General features: G+C 38.7%; 1 protein-coding gene and 1 long non-coding RNA gene across 2 annotated transcripts; both read right to left on the reverse strand.

Annotated features, from left to right (window-relative positions):
• Positions 1–960: 960 nt before the first annotated feature.
• On the reverse strand, positions 961–3,641 carry LOC113072684 (protein TALPID3-like). The gene is made up of 4 exons (XM_026245656.1): positions 3,600–3,641; positions 2,752–2,889; positions 2,451–2,638; positions 961–1,710 (listed from the first exon to the last, which is right to left on the reverse strand). Exons 1-4 carry the CDS (start codon positions 3,639–3,641, stop codon positions 1,260–1,262), a joined length of 819 nt encoding a protein of 272 aa, XP_026101441.1. The 3' UTR covers positions 961–1,259.
• A 748-nt stretch (positions 3,642–4,389) lies between these two features.
• On the reverse strand, positions 4,390–19,021 carry LOC113072682 (uncharacterized). Its single transcript, XR_003280330.1, has 5 exons — positions 17,689–19,021; positions 17,303–17,471; positions 7,984–8,070; positions 5,050–5,767; positions 4,390–4,528 (listed from the first exon to the last, which is right to left on the reverse strand). It is a non-coding gene; the product is annotated as an uncharacterized LOC113072682 (long non-coding RNA).
• Between the last annotated feature and the right edge of the window lie 682 nt (positions 19,022–19,703).

A 19,703-nucleotide genomic window follows, 5' to 3' on the forward strand; every position in this document is an offset into this window, starting at 1 on the left:
CATCAATAATAATGTTTCCAGCATTAAATAAAAACCATTATTAGTCGATCTCTACTTTAGATTCATTTGTAACTTCAGCAGAAGGATGCACATTGCGAAGGGAATTAGTGGGGCGAGCGCAGCGTCTTTGCGGTTGTGTTTGGACGCTGTTCACAGGCTGTGTAAGAGGACGCTCAGAGTGGTTCCCTGATGAAGTATCCAGAGCGCCTGCCTTCCCCTGTGTCAGCCTCAGCTCGCTCTTTCACACACAGAATCTGAAGCAAAAACAACTTCATTCCCTGTGTCCAAATATCACCGGTAATGTGAGACATGCCCCATTAGATATGACCCACAGAGGGCCAGTTACACTGCCAAAGCCATACAGGAAGAGGACGTGGCCACCCAAATGGCTGCAGGAGTTGATGGGCAAAAAGAGAGATTGATGGCGACAGGAAAAACAATATAAAAAAGTGAAATGACGTGTATGTGTTTGTAATACGTAGAAACCTTTAACATATCACACTGGCTTAACTGTTATTGCTTAAGGCAAGTGACGTAAAAAAGGCTATAAATTCTGAGTCAAGTTGACTATTGTAAAAGTGCAGTCCATGCATGTTGATTGCCTGAGTGATGTTTTGATGAGTGTGTGGTGAGATCTCAGCGGTCCTGAGCTGTGTGTATCTCTACTGATCCATGAGTGAGTTTCCAGTCAGCACAATCTCTGACCCTCACTGACCTCTCCACTGCTCTCCTCCTCCCATCATCTCTGAGAAAGAGAGATCAATTATCACGTGATCATCTGTCCTTTTTTTAAACAGCATCTAGCACCACCTACTGGATAAGAGCAGAAATAGCAATCTGTCCATAAGACGTAAACTAGTGTTTGCAGGAAGCTGAGAGAAAATTTATATACAATTGTTGCTATAATAATTAAAAAGAACAATAATTACAATACTTTTATAAAACATTGACAGCAATTACTTAGTTTTTTCTTCATGTTTAAAAAGAAAATATTTGTGATGTACAATGTGTTGTTTAACAATTACAATCACTGTATGAGGTTTTTTCTACACTTCCACAATCCAAAATGAAATGGAAATACTGATCAGATTTAGCAGTTTTCGCGATCCTAATCATCACAGATGATTGTTATATCAGCTGTCTCCCCAGTTCTCATTGGGATTGGACCTCTAAACTCTGGCTGAAATCTCAAACCCCAAGCTGAAATTGTCAGTTCATGTTTAACCACGACAGTCTTATTATTTCATTCCACTTTTCGCTTAATAAATTACCATATCTTGGACTCCATGCAGGGAACTGTTCAGGCTGGTCATCACATTAGACAGAAGGACTCCTTCCTCATCCATTTTGTCCTTAGAGGGCAGCTGCTTCTGCAGCCAGTGTGGTATTGGATCAGTCTGGCTGTGTGAGTGTGTGTTGGACCGATCGTGTACTTCTGACTGCCTCCATCTGGCTTTGAGTGAGCCGCAGCTCTCCCTGAGATGTGTGTCTGGCTGGCATCTGTGTCTCCGTGACTGTCTCACTATAGAACTAGAGTAACTCTCTTCTGTGTAGTGCGAGGAAGAGAAGGATTCGAGGGGGGCAGAAGGAGGAGGTTCCTGGCTCACAGGAGGAAGAGGAGGTGAGGAAGTCTTGGGTTTGGAGGGGAGAGGTGGAAATGAATGGATGACTGATTCTTCCTCATCACTCTCTTGGGCTACTGACGTCACACTGCGTGTGTGAGAAAAGGAGAGCGTTAGTGAGTGAAACGCTTAGCAAAGGCACATGTTCCTCCATGTCTACACTGACACAGAAGCAAAACATTACTAACCATTGACCATGTAAAAAGAAAACAGTCATTTACATGTAAAAGTCTTAAAGGTGAAGTAGCAGCAACAGCTTTTACTTCTTAGATTCAGAGAGAGGATAGAAAACAGTCATGAAATACTAAATTACAACTGCTTCCTACTAATCAAAATATGTCAGTAATGTAAGGCTCAAAAATAATTTTAATGTTAATGTCCACCTACTACAGAAAATGGTCCTAATAAAATTTGACATATCAGACATGAGCTATGTAAGATTTTTTTTTTAATAAAATAAGGTAATGAGAAGGTCCTGTTTACATATTTGAATTATATAAAAAGTTGACATCATGTATTTACTGTTGTTAACAGCAGGTGGCACTGTGGGCCTATATATCACATCCTCACAAACGTCATTACTAGAACTACTCTATATTTAGAGACACAAATACTACCTATTTTCTACTACTAACAGAAAGTAAAAAAAATAAACACTTTCTCTACTGACAGCTCAAACATAATTCTACCAATGCTTGAATGATAGCTTTTAATACCGCCCCTTGCTTCTCTACACAAATAAAATGAATAGTGCATCTGTTATTTACCTTGCCTTAATATTTTTAATGCAAGAATAAAGCAGAATGAAACAACAATATTTAGACGTACACTGATGCTGAAGGCTGTTTCTGCCTCTCGCTGTGCGGTTCTTCCTCCTCCAGGGGGAGCTCTGGTCCTCCCCACGGGTGGTTCTGCAGGCTGGCTGAATCTGGGCTCTGATTGGCTGGAGGAGGTGAGGGTGTGGCCACCGTGGTGTGGGTGGGATTGGTCTGGTAGCCGGTGTGCCCACAGGAAACCTATCTGGACCTGAAACAAATGCAGGATGGTTGAAGCGCTGAGTGATGTCTGTAAACACTTTTACAGATAGATGATGAGTGATTCGGTATGTTCATTAAAATTACTGTCAGACTTGATAAAGCAGATCCCTGATGGTTTTCATTGGAAGAAAAAGCTGAAGAAAGACGCTTGAAAAGATCAGGGGTTCTGACAGCAGCTCTGTCGAGTCTGGTTCAGGAGTGGATGCTGGTGTTGGTACTGTAGACACCAGCTGCAATATTAGCACAATATTACCACATTTAGAGTAGTAAAAGTATTATCATCATCATGGATGAATGAGAGTGTTTAGATGCTAGCACCTGTGTTTAGACAGGGGCATCGGGCGCTATCTGCATCTCTCTCTGTCCCAGCATTACTGCAGCGGTTTCAGCCAGCACTTCATTTACACACTGTCTTATGAGCTCAGAGTCCACTGGTACCCCTGTGTCCACACACACCTGAAGCCCACTAAACCCTGCGGCCTCCACTCCCACACAAACACACAGAGAGAGAATCAACTGGTGTATGAGGGACATGGTTTGCCATCTTTTGTTAACAAGATTACAGTAAAAAGTACATAAAAGCGTAGAGCTAAAGGGTTTTTTTTTTTCACTTCTTGTCCTCTGACAGGGCTGATGAATGATTATGGAGCTAGCATGATTTTTTTTTATCACATAACTTTATGGCCCTGATAAATGCTTACTAAATGTTTATTTTTTACCACAGTTTTACTGACAAAGAAATGCAATGTGTTTTGAGCAATTTGAGCAAAAGGACACATCCCTGGATTCAAACCTGGATCTAAAACCGCTAGGCCACAGGTCTGACCTATCACCACTTTCAACAAGGTCATTGCTATTGTTTAATATCAAAATTCACATCCATTTAAAGAGCTCAACCTTTAATGTGCATCCAAAAAATAACAACACATGCACTTAATACCTGCACATCTGGCATTCCCACAACATTCAGAAGTTCTCCCATGATGCCCTTCTGGCAAGTTGAGTTTGCCAGCAAAGTAATTTTAAATAACCAATTTGATATCCACTTTACCTCTCATCCAACTTACTCTTGAATTCTCGCACCCGTAAGCATTTTGGACCGGTGGTATTAAAAAACTAATATACAGAACTGACATTCTTGGCAGGGGCCACGTTTCCTTTTGTTTGCGTTTAAACACATATACAGTTCCTCTACAGGAGGAAGAGTCCAGTCAGTCTGGGAATATGCTGACAACAGTTTGCTGCGAGCCTCCTCTGCAAATTTGATACATCATTGATCTTCCTATTAAATGAAAGCGAGAATTAATGAGGCAGGACCTCCTCGCCGACTGAGCAGAAGTGACGCGAAGGAGATGGAAGGATCGAGCGGAGGAGGAGTAGAGAGGATGAGCACAAGCAATCGTGTTTTAATGAGGAAATACAATCTTGATGCGTGCTGACACTCTTGACAAATGCACTGCTCTCATTCATAAACACTATGAATCAAAATGATGAGCTTATAGATTGGAACCTGGTGCAGCTTGACCATTCTTGCTGGTTTATGTCATGCATTATTTGATTTTGAACATTGACCAGACACACTTGTAAATTGGTGATGATGTATGATGGTTAAACCGCAGACAGACAAACTTCATAGCTACTAAACTGGGAGCTTTCAAATATGTTTAACGCCAAATTCATAGAGTTTAAAATAAGACAAAGTCTCATTGTGAGGTCTAAAGTCACAATTATAAACATAGAAATAAACCATTCTCAGCAATGCCTGATGTCACACTATTCTCTGTCTCTGATTGGCTGGCTGCTGGATCAGTCTGGACGGGCTGAGGGAATATTCCAGTGATCATTCTGGCCATGAGCTGTTGCTCCAACCTAAGAGAGGGATGAAAACACATTATGCTATGCTATGTTATGTTATGATGATGAAAACATGATATTAGCAATCCAACCAATCAATACTTCAACTGATGCAACAAAAAATATAACCAAATTTAGGTCTGAACATTCAATTAGTAAGCAAAAAGTAAATTAGTAGATCCAATGCTTTATCTAAAGTGACTTACAAAACATATATTTCAAATGGGAGATAAGAGCTCAATAAGGCTACATTTATTTGATAAAATACAGTAATATTGTAAAAAAAAAAAAAAAAAATCTCATTCAAATCTAATTTATTCCTATGATACAAAACAGAATTTTTTTTGCATCATTACTCCAGTCTTCAGTGTCACACATTTTCCTTTAGAAATCATTCTAACATGATGATTTGAAACATTTCCTATTATTATTAATGTTGAAAAGAGTTGTGCTGCCTAATATTTTGGTGTAAACCATGACATATTTGTTGTTGTATCTGTGCGGCAGATGACTTTGCACAAATAGTGGAGCCTCACCAATCTACCAGCCTGTTCTCCAGGGTTTCTCTCTGCCGGATGGTGCTCGGTCAGAGGGGTGCACTGGGAAGGCTGTGGAGGAAACGCCAGGCCGTGATACCGAGCAGCTGGAGGAGACGGCTGCCCGTTGAGCTCCATAGGAGAGTCTGGAAGTACACTGTTTGTTTCCTGAATTCAGAGTCTCAACGGTTTTATGATATTTATACTAAAACATATGGCTTTCTGAGAGACTTACTGACAATCCATTACAGCAAAAATATCCCTGACAGCTTACTGGATCAGACATTGCATTTTCAACACAAATGACAGCAAATAAAACGCACACCGTGTACTGTGCGGTAATGACAAACATATGTTAGTCTGTGTGCAGTTTCACAGCGGTCATTACAGTCTTAACAGAAAGGGTGGCTGGAGAGAAAGGGGGATGTTTGTCTTGTATAATTCCATCTCTGGATCCGCGAGCCAGCTTTCAACATTTCGGTCATTGGTTTGGATAATGTTCAGATTCCTTTGGCCAGGACTCAGGGAGGTCTGTGTAAGGAGCGATTAGCTCACTTCCAGTGGCCGGCCGCCAGAGGAAAAAGAGAGAGAAATGCATTCTGCCAGTCGGGCGCTGAGCCCGTTTGAAGTTTATGGTTCCATCAGAACTGACCGAGCCAAAGCTGAGGCACTGGAGACTTAGAGGAATGACATTTTAGGAGCTGGCGATGATCCGTGCCTGCAGTCCAAGAGAGAGAGAGCTTGTTCATCAGGGTCTAGACTTAAGTAGCTGTGGCCTTTATTTGATCACTGGGAACACTACAAGTGTGCCGAACACATGCCAGTCCTCGAAAAACTGCTTAACTATATGCAGCGCGCTTGAATTTTTATTGCTTGCAGTATTTGGAAAATGTTTGTGTTTCTGGACTCATAACTTTAATCTTAATTGCCATTTGAACAATTACAGAGTCAAAATAAAAAGAGTCAGAAGGACTTTTTATAGTCACACTACTGCCAGGAGACACAAGACACTAGATTTTGACATAATCTGAAGTAAATAGGAGTAATGTTTGCTCATGAAAAGCTCTCTTGCTGGGGTATTCTGGCAGGTTGCAAGTCTTTTCGATATTTCTGGTCTCTACATATACCGTAGCTCAGGTCCCTCCTTCAGTGAAAGGTTTTTTCAACCTTTGTGTCATCTTCCAGGTAAAAAACACTTATTTAACAAGACACATCTGTGGCACAAATGGTGCAAGATTATGTTCAATACTTAGTGCTAGTGCACGGGTTTGTTCAAATCTCGAACTTTAAGTATGAGCACTAATAATCAGTGACGCTTGCCTTTATACAATCACATAGAGCAGGGGTTATCCACCAGGGGGCTGCAAGATGACTTCAAATTATTTCAAATAAGACAAAACCAGCTTTAAAATAAGCTAAAATAGATATTCAAGATGACAAATCAAGACGTAAAATGACAATATTTATTTTAATTTGCTCTGTCAGCAATTGTAGTTGTTAGTTCCTATGGTCTTGGAAAATCTAGATCTAGAAATTTTATGGGAATTTTTATGTCAAGCTCTAAAATATTTCATCAGGTAGAAACTCCTGAGAAATTGCTAACTGTGATTAAAAACGATTTATTTATTAAAATCTCAATCACAAACGACTGAAAAAATCATGTAAAGTCATTACTTATAAAGCCAATGAACACTGGAAAACATTCAGTATTCGTTCACAATAATACATTCTATAATTATTGCAATTTTCATTATTTATATTCAATGTTTTCTTTTTATTATTTTAATATATTGCCAACACTAGCAATTTTTATATTTGATTATTTTAATATATTGCCAATACTAGCTATTATTATATTTTATCATTTTAATATATTACCATAACTAGTTTGGGTAAATAAAAAAAGTTACCACAGAAATGAATATCACTTGAACTGAATATGGTCTTGGACAATATTCATTAGTCAAAAACACTGACATAGAGCCTAAGTATTAAGCAAAAATGCACATAAGCTTTTTCCCAAACTTTTTTTTTTTTATCAAAGTATCTCTGAGAAAAACCTCACAAAATCCAACCACTCAGATTCTAATGCCAAATATCTAAGAAAAATGAACACTTCTGGCTCATTGCTGCAAATATAATTTTTTTCTGCCATCACAAAACCCCTGTTAACCAGAGGCTTCATCTGTGGATGATGTTCCCTTACAGACCAGAAGGGGGCACTGTGGAACAGCTCATGTGATTTGGAGCGCAAGCCCCCTCCATAATTCCTTATTCTCATTATAAAAACTATTTTTCCCAGTGCCTTCCATAAAAGCCTGTGAGAACAGCACAGATTTGCCTGCCTCCACCTCCCGCCTAATGACTGCTTTGCTATTTTGGTGTTAACTGACGCCTTGCCCTTGTACGACCGAGCGACAGAATCGGCCTAATGCCCAATACGCCTGGCGTCCTGTGCTTCTTGTTAGCGATAAATATAAGGGGCTTATGTCTCTGTGTGTATGCTTGAGCGAGCCGTGATGTGAGCAGAATTCCTGAACGGAACAAAGACTGATATCGGCAATACAGCACCAAACCCCCACGATATCAATTCACTGAAAGGCCAATTTAGCCGTGTGTATTGTAATTAGATTTTTTCCCAACCCATGAATGATATTTTAAACTCTCATTCATTCTCTGATCTTCGTTAATTAAAGAAAACGTTATTCTCCTTCACCCTCTGGCTCAGAAAATCTCATTATTGGAGCACTCAGCCATTGATGGCCAATATTTCTGTGTAGGAGAAGACGTGGAGAATGGGCATTTGTAGCTGGGTCAAATGGAAATGAAGTAGGAAACCGGGGATGATACCCTCAGGGTGGACACCAGGTTGTGAAATGACCTTTACATTACGAGTGAGTGTGTGGGTTGAAATGTGCTTTTAATTGAACGTACCTGGCTGATGTCGGCTTCAGCTGAGAAACTGGTTCTGGGAAAGATATTTTCCTCCTGATCTTCACCAGGATGCAGTTCTTCGGCGGCCTGGGAGGCAATGATACGGAGACAGAGGTCAGGAAGCAATGCAGTGTCTGGAAATGACAAAATTCGTCAATGGCTGGGGAGATTAGAAAGTTGTATGTGTATGAGTTAATAAGGATAATAATGACAGGCTGAGACATATATGATACTTGACCACAAAGTAGGTTAGAGTGGATTTAAAGTCACCACGAAATGGAAATTCATCTGTTATAGATCATAATGTTATTGATCAAATTTACTCGGATGTACGTCAGTACTAAAGAAAATATGTTGTTTTCTTTAAAGTTGTCATAAAATGAAAGTACAGTTCCCTCAAAAATAAAAATTCTATCATCAACCGCAGGCTTTTCTATGAGACCTTTGAGAAATGACAGAAGAATTACAGTCCAGATAAAGCTATCGAATGACCACACACAAGTCATGGGGATTACTTTCATGGTGCCAGTATGGTGTTTTTTTGGACCTTGACAGCCCACAATCATTTTAGGCTTCCATTTGTATGGAAAAGAGGAGCATAAACATTCTTCAAAACATCTCCTTTTGTGCTCCACTGAAGAAAGAGAGTCATACAAGTTTGGATTGAGATGAGGGTATGAAAATGTTAACAGAAATTGTCCTTACAATAAAAAATTATAATAACAATAATTCCTTCATGTCCTAAAATAGCTTGAATGAATCCTCAAACGGCAGTGGTCGCAGACATGACACTGATCACACACACACACACACACACACACACACACACACACACACACACACACACACACACACACACACACACACACACACAATAAAACCCTGTCTCATTAACTGATGTGATTTTCTCTGATCTTACAAGAGACATTCAAGGGTGTCCTTACAGGGTATCCTTACAAATATTCAATGAATCATTCAGTGCAAGGACAAAAACTGCAACTGTTTAAGAGATGTGTGTGTGTGTGTGTGTGTGTGTGTGTGTGTGTGTGTGTGTGTGTGTGTGTGTGTGTGTGTGTGTGTGTGTGTGTGTGTGTGCTCTTGATTTTGTGACGTATCAGGACACAACTCTGTATAATGACATGGGTATGACACAGGTATTACAAGGAGAGGGTGACTTATGAGGACATAACCCATGTCCCCACTTTTCAAAACGCTTATAAATCATACAGAATGAGTTTTTTTTTTTGAGAAAGTATGCACAAAATGCACAAAGTTTCCTGTGAGGGTTAGGTTTAGGGGTAGGGTTGGTGTAGGGCCATAGAATATACAGTTTGTACAGTATAAAAACCATTACGCCTATGGGATGAACCCACTTTTCACAAAAACAAGTGTGTGTGTGTGCGTGCATGTGCGAGAGAGAAAATCACGCATCAGTTTTCCAGGTCTTTGTCTCATGCAGCTCAGCCTTGTCTCCATGGTAACAGTGAGAGTTGGTCTGATCATGTGAATGAGAGTACAAGAGTGCTGAGTACAAGATACAGATAGCGTTATAAACCATGTTTCTATTGAAATGTCCTGCTAACGATAAAAAAGTGAAACAACATACCCTGAAACAACATATAGAACTACCAAATTTAGCTACAAGTGTGAGTGCATCATATAATAATTGCTGTTAATAGAATTCATCGTCTGTTTGGATAAGTCTTTAATTAATTTTTTTCCGAAAATTTCAGACATATGCACATAAACTGACAATCACCTCTGATAAGCTACTGCAACATATTATAGAAACTTAATTTTCTGTAAAGTTGCTTTGCAATGATTTGTACCATAAAAATATAATACAAATAAACTTGAATTGAATAAACTTTCGTAACCAATATAATTTATAGAGTTGAATTATATGGTTTTATCCTGGAGAGTCAATGAAGAAATTTTTGTTGCATCCAATTATTACACAACTCTCTGAGATACTTGTTTCTGAACGGACAATCAAAACATTGTTTTTTTTTTTTGGTTTGGTCTGAATATCGTTACACCCCTATCTTTAACATTAAAATAGAAATTTTATTGTAACAATATTTCACAGTATATATATATATATATATATATATAAATCTGTATTTTAGTCACATAAATGCAGCCTTAGTGAACATAAGAAGCTTCTAATTTTTCAACAACAAAAAAATTATGATCCTAAAATTTGTAATGTAGCTGTGCTAGTTTAACGGTTTAATGTCTCTCATAGAAAAAATATAATATAATATAATATAATATAATATAATATAATATAATATAATATAATATAATATAATATAATATAATATAATATAATATAATATAATATAATATAATATAATATAATATAATATAATATAATATGACTTTAGAGGGCTTCAAATACTGTTCATGAATCCACTTTTATTATATTTGATTATTGCAAATGTGCATTGCAAATGTTTTGCAATGCACTCGAAAAGTTTACAAAGAACACGAACACTGTGAGACTTAGTCATGTTTAATTCCCTCTGTTTGACAGGCCTCAGGCCTGGTGTGAGTAATGTGTATGATTCAAAGTGTGTCGGTAGGATCTGTGGGTTTGTGTGTCTGTCCTTGCCCGTGTCTTTGTGTGTGTGTGTAGAATCTGGGGTCTGCCAGTCTGATGAGTCATGGGCATTAACTGGGTACAGACAGAGTGCTGAACGCAGCCATGTTGAGCTGGCAGACCAGAACACATCCATCCATCCATCCATCCATCTATCCATCTATCCATCTATCTATCTATCTATCTATCTATCTATCTATCTATCTATCTATCTATCTATCTATCTATCATTCAAATTTGAATTGCAATTAATTCTCAATTCATTTCTGAATTATGCACAACCCTGTATAATGAACCATCTCATATAGAGGTGTGTGTGTGTGCACACACACACAAGCTATATTAAACATGATAGTTTATTTCCTTACAATATTCTAAAAACAGTCTAAAGCTTTATTAACATTTTTTTAAATAAAAATATATATTTATGTATATAGAAATGCATTAAGTTTTAAAATGTGTTCATTTTTATTTTAAAATTGTATTTTTGATGTGATTAATTGTGAACTCAACCTCAATGCACAGTCAAAAGGAAACCACAAATTAATTTCACAGATTCTAGCCTGAATATAGATGCGTATCTATGCTTACTTCCAGAGAGCTGTAACGACTGCTCTGATGCTAACATCAGCAGGCAGACCACAGAGAAGCTTTGTCCTCCCAGACGCTTGCTCACGAACCCACAGAAAAGCAACGGAGCTGCATCTGTTGCCTAGCAACCAGATGTGAATGGCTGAGGTTGGGATTGGAGGAGTACGAGTACGAGCGGAAAACGTTGCCGGCAAAAGCCCCCCCTGAAACATTATACATTCAGCTCCATACACACACGCAAACGCATACACCTCATCCATCTTCATCCGCTCGAGCAGGTTCTGAGAGCCAAACGCAAAAGCATGCATGGCTTGGCAAAAATCAATGGCAGTTCGATGAGAAATGCAAAACTGGAACAAAACCGACCCTTATAGCAGTACAACACGCTGGAGCACAGCCAACATCTAATGGCATAATATCCATCCAAGGCCAGCTGGTGTATGAACACACACAAGCAAATGTGCATGTTACATGACGTATTTTCTGGATGTATGATAAATCTAAAGATCAGCAGAAGTATTAGCCATTGCTTTAGTACAAAACTGAGACTGAAATATGGAGAAGTGCTACTAAGGCCAACAGAACTTTTTCATTTTCAAATAATAAGGTTTGACTTAGTGTAGTTGGTCATTTGGGTTTAAAATGGGTTGAAGGTGAAGGAAGGATGGTTTCGGCTGGAATCACTCTCAATGTTCACACCAGCCTGGACCTGCAAAAAAAAACACAAATCCATTTTATTAAAAACAGCATGTTGAACAATACACATTGAGCTTGCAATAGGAAAGTGGAAATCTTACTAACAAAATACATATGAAGATAAACATACTACCTCATAGCAGTGTGATTTTTGCACATATGACATTTCATTGTGGGCAGAGTGGTTCAGCATCATGCAACAAACATACAGTACACTATCATCCAATAGTCTGTGGTTGGTGAGATTTTTTATTGTTTGAAAGAAGTCTCTTATGCTCACCAAGCTTTAAAAATGTATTATTTATTAGTTTATTTTTAAAATGCATTTAAATTAAATTAAATTATACTGCATTTATTTTCATTTTAAAATTAAATTAATTCTTAGTATATATCGGGGCCTCATCATTCACTCTGGGCTTCCCTACAGAGATACATGGAGAAGTGGTTGATGATCTGGAAAAGTGACAAAACAGTTATAGTTTTTCTTAAAACACGCATTTACATTGCATCATGAAATGCATTTCAGAAAGTACTGGCATGTAAAAAATACGTTGCATTGCCTGAAGTCAGGGGTCTCCAAACTCTGTCTTGGAAGGCCAGTGTCTTTCAGAGTTTAGCACCAGCTTGTCTCAACACATCTGCCTGGATGGTTCTAGTATGCCTAATAAGACCATGATTAGCTGGTTCAGGTGTGTTTAATTAAGGTCGGAGCTAAACTCTGCAGGAAAACAGACATCCGAGACAGAATTTGGACACCTATGCCTGATGTACAATTTGCTTTAAATAAAATTATCTATTCAATGATTGCTTATTTACTTACCTACAGACTCAAAAATGAAAAAAGTCACCTTTTTATTCAGGCATTGAGGGTACGTGAACATGTCTGCAGGGTGAAGTATTATTAGAACAACCAGAAGTGACATTAAACACAAAATCTCCATCAGCCATTTTCCACTGGATGTGTGAGTACACAGGGAATAAACTCTGGCAGCTTAAACGCGCCTCTGCCAAACCTCTAAAGTCTGCACATCCATCGTCCTGATGCAGCGTAGATAACATCGACACGCTGTTTACAGGCAAGGGCACAACGTGACCCTAATACTCACGCAAGAGGGATATTAAAGACAGACGCACTCCTGCAGATGGAGCCCACACACACACACACCTATTCATTACTTCATCTCTCAACACACCGCAGAGCGATTGCAAAGGACATCCACGGTACTTTAAAGTGCTGTGTCAGCCCAAAACACACATTTGCACACATCTGGCTGAACAGGATGCCAACATGTTTGGCATCTGTTCTGCAGGGTGGCCGTGAGACGATCAGGTTCAGCCAGAGTGCTGTAGAGAGGGTTTGCATCATCCCCGTTTGCAGGAAGGCATGTTATAGACACACATGCCCCATTACATAGACGTGAGTCTGGCCTCGGCACATTAAAGGTGAACGAGGAGGATGACATTAGCATAAATCTGCTGCGAGCTCCAAAAACTGTTTTTCCCAGCCTTCCATGCAAAGCAGGGGAAACGTTAGCTTTACGATTTCCATAATGTTGCTGAAGGGCATCCAAACAGTGGCTCGGGAGCAAGAAGCACTGACTCATCTGGAATGCACAAATACTTCTGATAGCAAACATGTGGGTTCTGCTGAAGGAAAGCTTGAAAAGAGGCATTTGTATTCCAGAACCTCAAGAGAGTGTGTGCTCTGAAATGTGAAACCAGATCGGACTGATTAGCACAGTGATGGACAGTAAGGGATGCTATTATGGGCTATTCACAAACCAGAGAAGCCACAAGGCGTGCAAGGAAACAAAGACCCGAATGAAGGGACAGAATTCACAGCCTATAAACTGCTTGGGAAAACATCCAAGAACATGTAAATCACTGACTTTCCCGGATCTGAGGACACTGCAGCAGAAGACCGGGGAAAGAAGATGGAGAGAGCGATGATGAGATGATTCAAACTAAATAAATGAACTTAAATATGTGCGCACACCCTCCCGCTTCTGCAACCACATCAATTTAAAGCAACAAATGAAGTCACATCTTCACCACTGGGGCTAATACCAGAGCAATTCCGTCGACAATCAATAAAGTATAGGAATTCACCTCAGAGCCAAAGCATCTCCATTACTTTTTTTATTTTTTTTAATCAAAAATACATTTGGAGAAGAAAAGAAAAAGATGGTTCATTATACAGGGTTGTGCATAATTCAGAAATGAATAGAGAATTAATTGCAATTCAAATTTGAATGAAAGGAAGGAATTAAACTGATGGATGGACGGACGGACGGACGGATAGAATGATAGATAGATAGATGGATAGATAGATAGAACAAGGGATGGATGGATGGATAGACAGACGGACGGAATGACGGATGGAAAGAGATAATGATAGATAGAACAACAGTTAAATCAAAGCTAGAACAATGGATGGATGGACTGATGAATGGATAGACAGAATGATGATGATGGATGGATGAACAGAAAGACAGACAACAATAAACAGATGGATAGATATAGACAGAACAACCCTGTTAAAAAAGAAAAAGTATCATAAATACATTTAGGATTGATTTTAAAGTACTTTTACTCGTATATAAGTCACTAAATGACCTAGGACTGAAATATATTATAGATATGTTCTCTGAATATAAATCTAACAGCACTCAGATCATTAGGATGGAGTCAGTTAGAAATACCAAGGGTTCACACAAAACAAGGGGAGTCCTCCTTTAGGGACTATGCCACCCACAGCTGGAATCAGCTTCCAGAAGAGATCAGATGTGCTAAAACACTAGTCACATTTAAATCTAGACTCAAAACTCATCGGTTTAGCTGTGCATTTATAGAATGAGAACTCTGTGCGATGTCCAAACCGATTGCACTGTATTTTACGTATTCACTGTATTTTAGGTAAAATAATTTTTTATTTTTAACTGTTTTAAATTCCGATGAATTGAGTACATTTTTAAATAATTTCCAAAGTTTTAAGATTGCTTGTTTTTATTTTTGTATTATTGTTCTTCATGACTATTTTGCTTTCTTTTGTGTTAAGCACTTTGAATTACCATTGTGTATGAAAAGTGCTATATAAATAAACTTGCCTTGCCATAAAAGTTCCTGAGTTAGACTGAAAATGGGAATGCTGCTGTAAACTGTATAAACTCTGACTTCTCTTGATCGCTGCTGTAATGATTTGACTGTCACTTTCTACTCTCGGAGTGCAGAACTTGTTAAGCAGATTTGCGGAGAGCTCCTGCTGTCGTTTGCGTGTAACGGAAACTCGGGGGCCGTCTGTGGATGAGCCGCGCTGAACATCTGCAGCAGATGAAAGGCTCTCTCACCATTCCCATGGGGCGCTCCGCAATTCCCACTGCTGTTCCCGGAGTCACGGAAGAGAGGGAAATTAAGCCAGCTCTAATCTACAGCCCCCCAGAGACCCAGTCTGAGCCTTGGCGAGTCAATCCAATCCATCCTGGCCCGATCTGGACTCTCTCCTTCACAGATACTAATATAGAAGTGGCTGGGAGGTTTCTAATGAGAGTCTGGAACTTTCCCGCTTGGGTTTCATTCACACATTCAGTGTGACGGGAAATAGAACAGCCACACGGATGACACTGGTCTAGTTAGTAGGTTGTCATATACTCTAAGTCTAAGGGTCCGCACTTCTTGTCACTTCAGGAACAATTCTGCAGTAGCTGTCTGTTTCAGACACATGCACTAACATCAGTGTTACATAAATGTGAAAAAAGGCCAATGTTTAATTCTAATATTTTAAAAACATTACAACAGCACAGTAGCTGCAGTTATTCCTTAGAAGAATTCCAATAATGCATCTAGTAGTGAAAAGAAACTTCAGTATGACCATGAAGGGAGTTCAGTGTCTACGACAGCGATCAGGGCCACTGCATTGCAGATGCGATTAGTGAGTCTTTGTACACTCTAGCGTAGCTCGGACCAGAGGTCAGTCCAGCATACAGGCAATAGCCCACAAAATGCCCACCTGCCTTTTCAAACATTACTAGGCCATTTTCTGCTAGTTCATTTCATTCGTAATACCCTGAGTCACAATTTGGGAAACATCTGAATACTGTAAACAGTTTTAATAAAATAACGACAGCAATTCAGCTGTTAGCAAGCTAATGCTAATCGTTTTGGTGCCAGGAGGTCATAATCCTCAAAAGGAAGAGGGGACAGGATATAAGTAACTAATCAACTCATGATATGAACGCTTTCAAGAATATTTCAATTGGCTATTTGCAATTACTGCTCTAAAAAGTGCCCTTGTAAAGCATGACGGTGTTTTCATTCATACGGCTGTTCAGGCTAATAAACAGAATTACCTCCAACCGCACAAGGTCGGACCTGAGACGAAGCTCGCAGTGATTGGAAGTGGGAAAATGAGAGTGTAATAGAAAGGCATTAAAAGTCCCTGACAGACAGTGTAGTGATTAAACGAGAGCGGCATAGGAAGGCTTTTAACGAGTGGAGAGGCAGCCGTAATTAAGAGCTAAACTCACACCGCTGAAATGTCTGCCTAATTAAGTCCATTCTTTAATGCTGGCGTGTGCTCAGAGCCAGCCGGAGGAGAGGCGCTTTATGACTGCAGCATGTGGAGGCTGTCGCAACCATTCATGCAGTGTCAGACGTCTTTGTTTCAGAAGTCAGAGGTTTACATGGTGTCATCAATTGTGTGTGTATTTTAAGGATTTTTTGGCATCACAGACAAAATCCTGATGCAAAATCATAAGGTCATATACAACTCCCATTACATCCAATTTAGCTGCTCCCCTGCAGTATATAAGAAAAGGCATAGCAATGAATAGGGCTGCATGATTATTTAAAATGCAACCAAAATTGCAATTTGGCATAGTGTAATTATCAAATCACAAAGGCTGCGATTTTATCAAATAAATATGATACTCTCTGCATCTGCTCTGAGTCTGGGTCATGCATTTGAGAACACAGCATGCCCCAACCATCTTCCCATACTTGTGATGAAAATCGTTTATCACCAAAAGAGAAGCATAAAGGGCTTTCTGCGGTTTTTCATCAAAATAAAGGTTCAAAGGTTAAACCTCTGAAAATGAAGTTAAGACTAAATATTTTATAAGTGAAATTAAGTATTATGATGTTATTTTTCTTCTTATTATATATATATATAGATATATTGTTTTTATTTAGCAATAATTACATTTTTATTTAATAATAATAATGATGATCATGATGATGATGATGGTTATTATTATTATTTAGCCATATTGACATTTAATCACAAAATTTACAAACACAGCAAATATGCATTTTAAATGTTTTTTGTTTTGTTTTGTTTTTTATGAGAAAAATCACAATTAGATTTTTTTCTAATCATGCAGACCTATCAGTGATTCTGAGTGATTGCTACTCTTACTAATGGTGGCTTACCTAAAGGGATGGCCATGGGAATGAGGTAACCTCACACTGGAGAGCCAGGCTGCTGCGGTTGGGCAGGATCAGTGGAGCTGAACAGGAAATGGAGCTCAGAGACTGAAGACTGAGGGCAGGACCATCATCCACTGACTAGTTTGGGTTTTAGATGACTTCATCTTCACCCCTGTTTGAGAGAATGAAAAGGGAGGGACAAGTAACATTCAAGAACCTGTACTGAAAATGCAAAAATAGGGGAGATCTGTTGTTTTTTACATTTTTTTACGAGTTGCTAGGCAGTACATCCAAACAAATTCCCCTATTAAAAATATAGTACTATAATGTAACAAAACATAAAAGAAAAGAATGACTTAATCATTTCTAACTGAGGACCTTTCCCTCACCTTTGACAGTCTACTAATGTAGGTCGTTGCGGATTAGATTTTGGTGTGGGGGAGTTGAATCGAAGGTAAGGGTTTTTTTAAGTGTTCGTCGATGGCCATCATAAAGGGCTTTTCCATATGATACTCCTGATCATCCAGAGATTTTATCCCAACCGTCTGAGCCTGAAAGAAAAATGTACACCACATCAAGTTTTAGCAAACATGGCATTTTATACTGTGAAACATTATACTGTATGCATGGTAAACATGACACAATATACTATGGTACAAAACACTCTATAGCATGACATTTTATTACAGTTTAAAATAACGGGTTTCACAACCACAAACACTCATATCTACAGTATGTTTGAAAAGTAGAAAATGATAACTTCGCTTATGTAAAGTGAGGTATTGCCATATGGATTTCATCAAGTTTCATCTAAAGCTCATGACAAACCTGAGAGTGTCTCCAGCAAAATAACACTCAACCTTTTGTAAGCAATTAAATGCTTGAACGGCCTCCACACACAGTAACCTTCAGATAACCACTGGAAGTGTTGCTAGGTTAGAAACATCCACACAAACACCAGGCAACATGGACGGCCATTAACAGGACCAGGCTTGTGCCAAACACAGATAACAGAGGCCTGCCTCCCGTCTTCTCGCTCTTTATATTTAGCAAATTAGTGTCCGGGCAACATATGGGTACTCAAAGCGGCTCATTTAGAGGAAATGCCACTGAGACACAGAGATGTATTGAGCTACAGTGTTTACATCCAGATGGGCCATATTGGGAGTGTTGTGAGCTTGTCAGGTCACGGTGCTAAGTCAACAACACATACAGGAATAAACACTGCAAACAAACAGGTTAGCAGATCCTACAGTTCACATCAGTTTCAATAGAACAGACAGATGATTCGGACCACAGCCAAATAGCCAATTATAAAGCTCTAGTGTATTATAATCATAATCTACTGCCTACATAGGCAGCATCCAAACCAAAATGAGGCCTCATACAGCAAGTCTGTTTTTTTTTTGTTTTTTTTTTACTTTTTAATGCCATGATCTTATATTTTTATTGTTCTTATATTCTTATTTTTATATGGTATCAGCAAATAATAGCTGTCTGTTGTAAAACTGAAAGGAATTCAACAATTTATTATTATATTTAATAATAAATATGCTTAAATTTAAGTGATTATGACAATCTGGTTTATTTCTAATGTTCATGTTTTAGCTAACAATAGTGAAAGTGACATGACATTCAGCCAAGTATGGTGACCCATACTCAGAAATCGTGCTCTGCATTTACCCCATCCGAAGTGCGTGCGTGCGTACACACACACACACACACGGAGCAGTGTGCAGCGGCGCCCAAGGAGCAGTTGGGGGTTCAATGCCTTGCTCAAAGGCACCCAAGTCGTGGTATTGAGGGTGGAGAAAACTGTACATGCACTCCACCACCTACAATTCCTGCCGGCCCGAGACTCGAACTCACAACCCTTCAATATACACACACACACACAAACACACACACACACACCCACACACACACACACACACACACATATATATAATCTGTCTGTCTGTCTGTCTATCTATCTATCTCTCCACATAAATTACTTACCTATCATTTAATACTTCTATTCTAGTTAATCGCAATAATTAATTGTTAATAATAAATTGAAAATTAAATATACAGTAGCGCATACAATATTTATACATTTTTAGATGCATGCATAGTAAATTAAAAGCAAAAAAATCTAATAAATAAATAAATGTTTTATGTATTAAATAATACATACATACATTTATTGGAACTATATTTATCTTATGTCTTAAGTGTATTTTTTTTCTATCCACTATTAGAGCGATATGTTTTAACCAAATAAAAATCATGGTTCATTGCATTTAATTTTTTCCCAATAGTGTTCCTAAACCATACATTTTGTGTATTTGTTTTTCCTTCAAATTTTCCACAGACATCCTAAATCCCTGCAAGCAACATTTTTAAACATGCTTTGTCAAGTAAA

This window comes from Carassius auratus, unplaced genomic scaffold (genome assembly GCF_003368295.1).
Source record: "Carassius auratus strain Wakin unplaced genomic scaffold, ASM336829v1 scaf_tig00009872, whole genome shotgun sequence".
Taxonomy (NCBI): domain Eukaryota; kingdom Metazoa; phylum Chordata; class Actinopteri; order Cypriniformes; family Cyprinidae; genus Carassius; species Carassius auratus.

Coding starts and splice junctions, on each gene's coding strand:
- LOC113072684 (XM_026245656.1), bottom strand. CDS start 3,641: ATGGGAGAACTTCTGAATGTTGTGGGAATGCCAGATGTGCAG. Junction 2,890..3,599: donor TGGGAATGCCAGATGTGCAG/GTATTAAGTGCA, acceptor CTAATATTGCAG/CTGGTGTCTACAGTACCAAC. Junction 2,639..2,751: donor TCAGGGATCTGCTTTATCAA/GTCTGACAGTAA, acceptor AGGTCCAGATAG/GTTTCCTGTGGGCACACCGG.